Source organism: Opisthorchis viverrini (genome assembly GCF_000715545.1).
Source record: "Opisthorchis viverrini unplaced genomic scaffold opera_v5_4, whole genome shotgun sequence".
NCBI lineage: Eukaryota > Metazoa > Platyhelminthes > Trematoda > Opisthorchiida > Opisthorchiidae > Opisthorchis > Opisthorchis viverrini.
This window is the reverse complement of record NW_008751660.1, coordinates 2083587-2095586: the sequence shown is the minus strand read 5'-3', so window position 1 is coordinate 2095586 and position 12000 is coordinate 2083587. Positions and strand designations below refer to the sequence as shown.

General features: G+C 44.3%; 1 protein-coding gene across 1 annotated transcript in view; it reads right to left on the bottom strand.

Annotated features, from left to right (window-relative positions):
• Positions 1-1364: 1364 nt before the first annotated feature.
• The window catches only part of T265_00438 (hypothetical protein), a gene marked incomplete at both ends in the record, with an annotated part of 14781 nt that continues 4145 nt past the window's right edge, over positions 1365-12000 (bottom strand). Inside the window, 4 exons of the mRNA XM_009164211.1 lie at positions 1365-2448; positions 5457-5679; positions 8700-8866; positions 9431-9799. Coding sequence (XP_009162475.1) covers positions 2086-2448; positions 5457-5679; positions 8700-8866; positions 9431-9799 — 1122 coding nt within the window. The remainder of the gene's footprint in view (positions 2449-5456; positions 5680-8699; positions 8867-9430; positions 9800-12000) is intronic.

Genomic DNA, 12000 nt, shown 5'->3' with positions numbered 1-12000 from the left:
TCATGAACTTTGAGGACTTCTTTATTAAAGCTCTGTTAGGACTGGTCATGCAAAATAACCCCTACATTTGAACTGTCGCATCTGTGGTGTGCCGAAGGTAGTCGAGTACAACCTTAACCGACACTCTCGTCGTACCACATAGCCGCTTAACACTAGAACAACCCGAAGCTACATTACCACTCAAACAACTGTGATCAATTTTGACCAAACGTCCCTAAGATTGCAGATGTTATCCAGCAGCGAATTCGCCCATTGTTTCTCAGACGAATTAAGTTCTTATTTCTAATTCTTAAGCACGAAGTGATTCTAAAGAGGTGATTTGCCTACAAACACAGTCTGCTAAAAGGATTCGCGAAGCTCTTCGTTTCAATCAGTCTGCTCTGAAGACTGATCACATCACCAGGAGTGCCCGTAATCCTCCAACATGATCTTACCCCGACAGCTTTGGTATCAATACCAATGGAGTTCCATTGAGCTTAGTCTGAAGTGCTCTTCACAGGCGATACTGAGCAACAGTTTCAAATCTGTTCGATAAGTTACCCAACAACATAACAGGACATATTCTGCGACATGACTTTACTTATAAACGTGAAACACCCTAACAACCAATCACCAGTCCCGACAATTTCAAAACCATCTTAATTTTCAGGCAAATTGCTATCTGGTGTTCAAATTCGAGGAGATTGACGGAAATTCGGGAAACACGCAAACCAGAGTGAAACCGGCAGTTGGTCGTCTAGTAGTTTTCGTTGACTTTATAATCATTTTCATCAAGTGAAATTACTTCGACATATTAAGTATTGTCCCAAATGAATGACGGGGCGGCCTTGTTGAAGAGCGTTGACGGGGCGGCCTTTGTTGAAGAGAGTCAGAAACAAGAGATTCAGTCCGATTTGTGAATCGGGATACCTCCAAGTAAGACGTTTTTGGAATTGCGATTGCTCATAGCACTCCCGCTGTATTGTTTCCCACTTAACCCACAACTATTGAGGTGATTTGATCCGGTTTCAGAGGAAAACTCGTTCTGTCCAATTTTTGTACGAAGGCGAGGCACCATGCAGCTGTCTTATTCTCCCTAATTAGATGCAATCGTCCATCTGTTTCACACTTTGATGGAGACTCAATTTACGTCCGTAAAGTCCATGGAAAATAGGCTGATGGAAATCGGAACCCCGTTCATCCTTACACTTTGACACATCAGTTATAAAAGCATGAAACAGATCTCCACACGTCCGAAGCGACTGATAACGCACAATAAAGATAATAAGTGCAAAGACCTGTACCCCATCACATTGCTATTTCTTAGACCAAAGCTTTGGCCAAAAACCAAGGCCTCGGAAAAGAATTTCAGAATAGACTTGACCGCACTGTTGGAACGAAGACGCTTGTCTTATATCATCCTGCTAAACCACGTAGAGACCGGGTGGTCCGGTACAATGGGTGGGCCAAATGCATGCGTTCCAAAAGGCCGTTATGCATAAACGTGAGTGAAATGATGAACAACACACAGGGACCAGGAAGAGCTGACCGAGCTACCCACCAAATATTCTGTGAAAAAAAGATTCACATACTGGATAGGTAACTAATAGTTGCAGTGAATGCACAAAACTGAGGAAAAAACGAATTTACACAGCGGAATGGTGATTTCGAAGTGTAAAGGAAAGAAACAAAACTCGTTTCCGGACGGTCGATATTTTACCGAATTAGTCAGTGCAAGAGAATGTTCTGGTTGGATGATAGTGAGGTTTAATCGGTTTGGCATGATTCCAGGCCACCAACCATATCGGCTGCCCTAGAAAAGAGGAATTTTGATAAGAAAATGGTGGCACGGGATGGCGAGATTACAAAAGTAAGGCACAAAGCAACAGTGGGTTGAATGATACAAAAGTGACAGGTAAAAAGAAACTGCTGATGCGAACTGAAAAAAGTAAGTGGGAGTTAGGTTGGCAGATTGACGGTTGGTGTAGGAGTCAAATGGAGACTGAAGGGACTCCACTGAAAGTTAGCTCTGGTCCTAGGAACGGGAAGCATCAAAGGTGAATGGAAAAGTAAATGGAAAATGCGGGAGATCCCACACAGTCTTAGTCATGTTTGTGTCTCCAAATCGACAGCAGCCTGATTCACCAAGCATACAACTGGTGTTAAACCGGGAGTAATATCGTGTATCTGACAGTTGAGGTTTGAAGAGTTTGACAAACTAGTCACAGCTTGTTGGTGGGGTTGTGCAGACTCTCGGATACTCGTGGGTGGTTCGGGCTGAAGCCGAATGTATACAGTCTCGGTTGGTTTAGACAGCTTCCCGCTGGGATCACCTGTGGGCTGCAACGTTCCTGATGCAGGAAACGACGCTTGCTCGGTGTTTATTTGCCCAACAGCCTCAGCGTATATTCGATCCCAACCGAGTGGGTAGCGGGAGCAGCAAAACGCAAAACAGTTCCGCGCCAAGCCCTGATCAAATGAGAGCAAATGAAAAATGGGGATTTTTGAGAAATTCTCACAGTGCAAATTTTGATGTAACTTATTCGGTTTATCGAGCACTCAACTAGTGAACCAAGCAAATCACTTTATGAAAACCAACAAAGGAATGGATAGGAAAAAGTACGACAGGGAAAAATGCAAGCTTCGATAAAGCCCAACAACTACCGAGAGTAGGTGACCGTACTTTCTGGCTTGTGTGACTTGATTCAGTGACGGTTTTCCTTCAGCTGCCATCTGCAAGTTGCAAGCTTTTTTTTTCGGGTACGTATGTATCACTATATCACCAAGATTTCTCAGTACACCACACTGCCTCAACGATACGGCATACCTGAAGTCACCAGGTCACGTACAGGCAATATACGCAATGACAGGCAATACTTGCACCGTTGTTTGCTAGGGAAGTGAAACGGGAGGAATCCGATTCGGCTGATGGATGCAAACGGAACTCTTCTAAATTACCATAATAATCGTATGTGATGAGTTTTGGTGACATGAGTGCACCACAGAGGCGATCCCTGGTACACAGACTAGCTAACATGCGAATAGACCAATGCCGAACAGTCATTCTTATGAAGCATTTGATGGACGTCAAGCTGGAAAAAAACGATTTCCTATGCTTCCACTAGACTGAACAACCGCACATGATTGCGCCTTATTTCAGAAGACGTGGCACATACGTGTACGCCTGAAACTCACCAAACGGGGAAATAACTGTGAAATGAAAGGTCAAATCTGCGATTTTCGTTCGACATTTTAGGCATCTGTGTGTATATTATGCAACTCCAGGAAAGTACAAGTAATGAAATAGGGCCAGATCTCCCGGACCCATACAAAGGCCGTCAAAAACCCAGGAGTCGATTCAAACCGAAAAACCTCCCAGTTCGGTACTCGGAACGTATGTCCATCCAGTACAGAGTTACCAAAGTAGGACCAAAATTGCCGTCAAGTGTGTTGTGGAGAATGCAGATACCTTACGTAGAGGAGACGGGAATTTGCAGATTGTTGCACAGGAACCCGAAAATTTAGAATGCAAACAAAAAGATATATAGTTAGATGAATGGATAGATGCGGTATGTCGATCTGGTTGTATTGATTGTGTTTACTTGGGTTGTTATGCCAAGATGTTGTGTGATGGTCATGTGTGTTTCGGTAAGTGGAGGGCATTGAGTTAGACCAGTCCGGCCGCGTGTTTTTGGTGTGTTTGAAGAATATTCTTGTGGTGAATCAAGTCAGACTGGAAGTCAGAGAACTCGATAGTCAGACCTGCTGATATATGAGGGATTCCGCAAAGTTAGTCAGAAGATATGTATTTCGTTAGAACTGACCCAGTAGGTCTTCACAATGAGACCGATGAATCCTATTCTGATTCACTAGCATTTCTTTGGGCTTGCGAAGTTATGGGATTATAGGCAGCTCGGATGCATCGATGCGGGGTTGACTGATGATATCACCTTGATTAGTATTGAAGTGTTGGCAATCCAACTACCGAACACGGTGAACAGACCAGCAAACATTCTTCATGATTTCTCGAGGAAGTAGCTCTTACTCTTGGGTGCACACCTTCAGCTATCCGCTAGTTTGATCAACATAACGGATCAATGACCGGAATAGTCAAACTGAAAGCCTCAAGCTTAAATGGGTTAACTATGCGAACCAGTTGTTTCGTTAGTGCGCAATTGATTTAAAACGTTATCCAGCTGTCAGTGTTACGAAGTTCGAGTCGGATATTATCAGACGGATAAAAAATACTATGTCGATTTTCGGACCGCCTACTCAGGTGATCCAAACAATTGACAGGCTGTGCCAGAACTCCCATAGTGTTTAGCATTATTGCGTGTAGCCTCGCTACAAAAAGACCACTTCGCCGAGTGAACGATTTTGTAGGCCCTGTTGGAATTGTTATTTTAAGCAGATTAGTGTCAAAGTGGTTGCCATTTGAAGCGGACCCGCAACCAAAGGTCATCGTTCTAATTCATGCTTTGTGTTGTACTACCGCCAGCTGTGCAAGGTGTTTAGATATAGAAATAAATAGAAATAAATAAATACATGTTTGATTCAGCAAGAACCGAGGAGAAATAGTTCGAAGTTGGAAAACGCAACACAACCGTTGAATAAACAGGCGGCGTATGCATCGGCGATTTCCAGCCGGAAGGAGCAGTTTGCATATTCTCCTGTCACTTCCAATCGGCTAAGAAACAATGAGGTTCAAAAGATAGAACAATCCTGAAACATATCCGGTCTTCGCGGAACTCTGAACCTCATCGATTAAGGGTAACCACACTACAGACAAACAGCTTATTGGAGGGGCGCGTGGGCCAATCATAATAACATTCGCCAATGAAGACACCCAGTCCGTATCCTCGGATTCAATCTAATCAGAGCATGGTAAGATGAAGTCAAGAAACAGAGATGAATCACAACAAACACAAAAGCACCAAAATCAGCCTCAGATATTTCCGATGAATCAAAACCGAGCATTTGCAGTTCAGTATAGAAGCTTCGTCTGGCTTGCGGATCTCACATATTTCACAATTAATTGCGGAAAGATTGACCAACTGAAGACTTGAACGGGTGAAACCGCCAACTACACTGCGGAGAGTGAAACATCTAAAATTCAGCGCTGGAATCAAGCAGCCAGCTTCCGAAGTCTAGCAGAATTGTTCTCACGTCGTTAAACTTGCAGCTCTAGTACAGTAAACTATTCACTCGCAATAGAACCTAAGGGTGGGTTTACCCTGATAAAGCAAAAATGCTCTTCCGTAGAAAATCTGGTTGCTTGACTAACGAAGTTAGATAAACGTAGGCTAGTTTTTTATCGTCGGTTCTAGTCTGTGCAGAAATGAGCTGTAGCCGTAAGGATGAATAAGGGGCTAGGAGGGGACAGATATATATAGTGGCTGATGGCCCGAATCGTTTATTTACGGATGACAGTACCAAGCAGACAAGGCTCCATAGAACAGTGAAGAAAACGTAGTTACCTGATTGAAAGGATTCGCGTGGTCGTCCAGATGTTGAAGGTAGGCAATTTTCTCATAGGCAACCGTCTCCCAAGTAGTCTTACTGGCCAGTGCCAAGTAGGTGTGGAACCCCAATAACACGGTCAGCGGGATACCGATTATCATGAGCACAATAATTTCAATAAGAAACAGTACATTCAACCGGAACCAGTCAGTCCAGAGATAGTTCGGCACGATAGACGACCTGAAAGCAAGGGAATGAGACAGGGGATCCTGCTTTAGACCCATTGTGACGGGGAAGTAGGAATATGCAAGCATGGATCATACATATGCAGAGATAATAGGGATGATCGCCGAAGACTACAGTCCTTAGGGATGTTAGAAAGGTTAAGAAAGTACAGTTTTGCACGAGAAGATAGCTAATGTCAATTGAGTGTAACATGCAACAATGGTAACGGCAGTGAAGCGCTATAATAGCTATGTGTTCGTGGAGTAATTCAAACCAACACGAATGAGAATCATGAAAAAGGCAAAACGAAGCGGGCGTATCAGAACAGCACTCGGAAACCAACGTGATACAGTATTTCCGTCAATCCAATAGAGGAAGGCTCGCCTACTACCAACGCGCCTGTTTGCAACGTTTTTGTATATGCGACCACGCCTGAAAGGTAGCTCAATTGCAAGGCTATACGGTTAGCGTGGAGAAGCTTGTTGCTTCGGCTATCACACCTGTCCGCTGCATGGCAACACCTCAAGTGAACGAAATCTGAGATACTATCTGGATTAAAGTTGAAAAGGACCAACTAAAAGGCGGGTGACACCATATTATCCGATACTGTCAACCTCAATTTTCAGTGCTAGCTAGTAGAATATGATTTGCAGCACTGCAAAGACTCACGTGAAATAAAACGACCTCCTCATAATGACTGCATTTCTCAAAATCTATCGAAGACTTACGCGAAATTCCCTCCGAACATGAGATCAGTTCTAGCCAATGCGCTGTAAAATCAGCCTACGTAAAAAAAAACAGTCCTCCAAATATTTGTACTCCTGACTACTAGTACACTCCCACAACCTGCGACACTTTCGTTCTATCTAGCAAACCGATAGCTTCCCCAATCCTTAGAACATTGTCCATATACGGAGAGAATACGGAAACACTCATCCGGACACATCCCGTTCAAAACGACTCAGACAGTGAATGATAGATGCTAAAACACCAATAATTGGCCAGAAATTCACACGATGAGGTTGCCAGTCGGTCAGAAGCACCTTTTGGAACTGTACAGCCCGAACTCTACTGTAAAGACTAACCTACCTTTAAGACCCTAGGAACAAAAGCCACACTGGCAAATAAGTGGTCAGTCGCTCGCTTGCCATTTGACAGTAACACAGAAAATATATTGGTCGTATTGAAGGGGTATTTGTTTCTTGGAGGGAGTACTAAACTAACGAAGAACATATGATAAATTTTAAAAAGGAGTTGGTATTGAAAGCGAATGGAACGAAGCTCCCATACCAAGACAGACAAGAACAATGTCAACTGAAAGAAGCGTGGTATTCCAGCGAAAACGGCATCAACAAACACACTGAAACTGACCCAGTCTACCAACTACTGATGACCAGAGAATTACAGGCTTACAAAGTGCAAATCTACAGACCAAATCAGAGGAGAAACTTGCAGAGAGAAGAGTAGAGTTTGAATTTGGGGGCTAAATCAATTGAGCTGGGCTATGCCTCCGATCAATATATCAAAGGACCGAAATGAACACAGTAAAGCATTGGATTAGCCAACCAAACGCGGAGATCAGTCAGAAGGTGTAGAGACGCAACCAGTAACCAAGATCAAGCAAATCAAGCTACAGCGCGACACACGTTTGGAACGAGCAGATCAAAAACGCAGGAAGAAAACTACCGAAAACTGGAAGGCATTGAGATAAATAATGAAACCGGAGAAAAAAATCATCCAGAATGCGACAGCCTAGGAACAGAACAACCACAACAGCAATGCAACCTACCAGAAGCCGATCGAATGAGATATCCAGACCACAACGTGGCATAGATCGTACACAGACCAATGAATTACGATAAAGCGATTCCTTAATCCGCCACCCACGCTAGCAGATATGAAGTGCTTTCCCGTAGACAATATAAACACAAACAGGTAAGGCGGAAGTACCCACCCAACCAAACACTGATATCTCCATGATCGATGACGAAACGCCCGCAAGTAAATTGCCCAGCTCGATGAAGAGACCAACAGCCGCCCGATCCGCAACCACGCAAGCTACCAACATTTCGATATATTGTCACCCCAATCAGTATTGAACCTGTTGCATGCAACGGAATTCGCCCCCGCTTATACAGCTCGTGCGCGATAGCCCTTATGCGGATTATCCTTCTTGCTCCCTATGCCAACTTACTTGTCGAACCAAGCCAACTGTAAGAATCCATTCGTAATTCATCAGTACTATTCGATTGCTGAGCTACACGATTTGGGTAAAATAGACGGGAACTTGAACCCAGTTAGTTCAAGGGAAAATGCGGTCCAATATCATCCCCATAATCCGTGAAAAAAAAACTGAAATCCAGAAAATCTAGGTAAGCAGACAGCTCGATCATGGCTGAGCGGAGCATGTTTCTGTATCAGTTGTTGCAGTGCGTATTGCAGGGTGAGTGGCAGGGCTACAGAGTACGTAAGCATAACAGGATATAGGGAAATACATGATTAATGTGCATAGGTACACTGTGTGGGATGGAATTAGTATGGTGTTACAGTATTGAATCATAGAATCAGGCAGTCTATAGGGCACTACATAGCGGATAGTATTTCACTTACAAGGAGTCATACATCATTGTACCTAGATAGTTGTCACCAGAGCAGAGTGGATCAATTCGTATGCGCATAAGAAAATCGACATACCATTCAATTTGCTCTAGACAGGCCCATATAAATTTCCTGATAGAGTTGTTGAGTATACGCTTGTGGTTGCTGATGTATCCGAAAAAATCAAAGAACGCTAGACGTAAAACGGCCTCAGCTGTCCAAGAGAGTGGCACCTTTACGAGACACTAAAGTAACTGAGTCCAACGGGCACTAGAAAGCGGTCGCGACAATAGGCTTACATCGAATTAAATTGCTGCGCACGGTCTGGTTCGAAACAGACAAGATAAATCAAAGATTGGAAAAATTATATATTAACTACTCATGAACTCGAACAAGCGTGAGTTGTGGGAAAAAAACTAGAACAGGATTCAACCCACCAAGCGAGATACATAGTCCACCAGAGAATCAACATTTGAAGCGTCAAAAAGACGACAAAAGCCGAGTGATTTCGCTCTCCAACGCAGTTGGCCAGCCATGGACAGTGATGATCGAATTTTATCACGCAGCGGTTACATTCTGGACAGTGACGACAACGGAGCGGTTGCTGGGCGATAGGCAGTAGAAAATGAGATATTTAAAACCTCTCGAGTTAAACGGAAACGTCAACAGTGTAAAGGGACGATAGAACCGTTCAGAAAATGACTTTCTAAAAACTCCTATTTACTGCTAATGAGTTTATCAATCCCATGGATCATGGCAGCAGCATGCCCATGAAAGCTGCCAGGAGAAAAGACAATGAGCAACTGACAAGTGTAAAGTACCTCAGTGGCAAAATACAGTTTTCGCAGTCCCCTAGACCATGGTGATACAGTGTTACACACAGGATGTGCCTTCCACTGTTCACATCACTAGTAAAAACCAGCAAGTTGCGGATGAAATGGTCCAGTTTGGTCACAGGTCCCTTCTGCAACCACGCGCAGAAAGCGACATCCATGAGGTAGAAGTGTCACCGATTGCCCCTCATGCCGAATACGTATACTATACAATACCACTATTATCACTATATACGTTTATACCCCACATACAGCACTCCAAGCATTAAGACATGAACAGGTTTGGAGGCTGCTGGGAGAGACCATCAATATATCCGTAAAAACGAGTGACTCACTTCTAAAAGACAATGCTTGCAAAATCGGACAGGGACAGATAAGTTCAGAACAAAATCCTCATAGGTCGTAGCCGCATTCGAAGTCGACAGGAACCAACCGGAAACCGGGCAAGTGAGACAGCTTCGAACCAAATTCTTCAAATCCCGTTGCAGTGAAAGTACTGGTGCCGCTACCTGCATATCTACCTCGGGGACAACTACAGGGAAAGACTCCACACTCTTAGAAAGGCTATCTCTCCCCGAGCTCCTCTTTTCCATGGTGCAACATTCAGCTCCAGAGTTGTGCTCACCGGGAAACGGTTTATCACTGATGACTTCATCACCATCACAGTCAGAAAGGTTGCCTCGACGGTGCCGAAATAATCTTGCCTGTGGATGAGAACATAGGTCGAAAATTGAAAGAGTCAGAAGTTATTGAAACAAACGTTAACCAGACCATAACACTAGTTACTTAACTCCTCCCTCGTCCTGGAAAAGTAACTTAAGAAGCTGCAACCGTTTATCGTCAGTCATGTGACGCTGTCAAAAAGTGAAAATGCTCACTTGAACTTTTGTAATCAACAGCCTCGGGCTTCGTGAACTGTGAGTAGTGTCTGTTCTAGGAAGGAATGCACCTGGTCACAAGAAATTGGAAGCGACCAGCTCTGCGTTATAACAGCAGTATGTACATCCATGCTAGGAAAAACATGTTTAACACCGTCCTTCTGTTCACTGAAGGTTGGTAGTTTTCCAGCTGTTGGGGAACATCATTGTGAACTGTAAATTTGGATCATTCATTCCTCTTCCAGTCGATCGCGTCAACATCATTCAACCGCAGGACATCTGTCACCGAAAGAAACCTATGGACCAAAAATCCAATATATTCAGCTGCCAGAAGACAAACTGGAGGAAAATTGAGGAGCTCGATGAAATTCTGGCAGCCCAGAAACACCACTGTTCACACCTGCACAATCGGGCGGAAAACGCTGATTTAAACAATGTAGCCCACTTGCCCGGACAGTGAAGACTCACTTGCCTACCGTGGAGGTCCTGAGGTCCATTAGAAAACTACGAAAATAAGAGAACAGCGGGACCGGACGACATATTTTCAGAACTGTTTAGGCTCGGGGGATCAACAGTCCAGAAAAATTGTCGACGTCCTATGTACAATTTGAGGGATAAAAGTTCCGTAATATTTCAAGGATGTGATGATAATTGTTCCATAAAAAGGAAAAGAAAATTGACGGGAGACGGATAATTATCCCAGAACCAGTCCCCTATGCACGCTGTTCCATTCGCAGCGCTTTCGGGACAAAACTGCGCGTGAGCCCAGTGTCCGTATGCTGCCGTTTGCAGACGACTTTCTTATCTTCACAATCTGGAGCGGGATTACAGCGACGGACTACGAGGTTGGATTCAGCGGTGCTTGGATATAAATCTTTCTGAAACTTGCCATTTGTCAGTCTGTATGAGGGATTCAACGTAAGACAGCGTGTATTCTGCCAAGTTTGTAGGATGGTGTGCTGCACGAAATTCTACCATCAACAGACCTGACTCTTGACAACGAAATATACGCACGAATTGTAAAAGACAGCATGGTACTTGTTAGTCTTAAGAAACACGCTTGGAGCAATTAGCGCACAGGCACCAAGCTTTCGGTGTACTAAGCTGTTGAACTCTCTTCACTACTGTACGGCAGCGAAACTTAGATTCTACCCTGAAAGGCAAGCACCGTCTGCGAAAAATCCTTCAGATCAAATGGACTGACATAAAGTAGAACACCAAAGTCCTTCGAACAGCAAACGCTTTAGAACTGAATGCAGTCTGATGCGAAAGCAGTTCCGCTGATTAGGTCCCTTAGAAGGAATGGCCAAAACTAGCATCTTGAAACAACTTGCCCGCGGTCAGCCGAGGAACGAAGTTCGAAATCGGAGACACCTTAAATTGCGCTACTGGGACAGCCTTCAAGTAGGTCTGAAAAACTGTAGCTTCGGTTTTAGGTGATTGCGAAAACCTGGCCTTTGCTATTTCACCATGTTTAAACCGACTGGTGGCTTGTGCCAGGAATCTGCACGCCCGCCCACCGATCTTGTTCTCTCGAATTTATATCGGCGCCAACGGCTTGCGCGTAGCACCACGTTCGGCCCCGCTCGAACCACCCGTGGCCTCTTACTATCCACATGCGTCCAGTGGCTTGACCGCTGTTGATCAGTAAATCCGATTCGGATATCAGGCATTCAGTAACGTAGAGATCATCGGAAAGCTTAAAAGCAACCTTTTCTGAGCTCCTTGTGGGCATTCCTCTCGTTGGTTATTGCAGATTAACTACCGCAATCCACGTGAAATGCCCTAAAATGTACCGAATGTGAGCGTTCACGTTCCATATCGTCAACCCATTTGGTAGCAGTGATGTATAATGATTTTTCCTTGAAAAAATTGCCAAAATCAAAGGTTTCGCGATGTGCCTCGCGGTTCGGCATGCGCTTCACACCCGCAAAGTGTAAAAAGTGCTGCTGCAAGATTGGTTGGGCCCGAACCCTAGCCTCATGCTTGCGGATGAACCGATTGAGGTAGTAGACAAATTTGTTTGC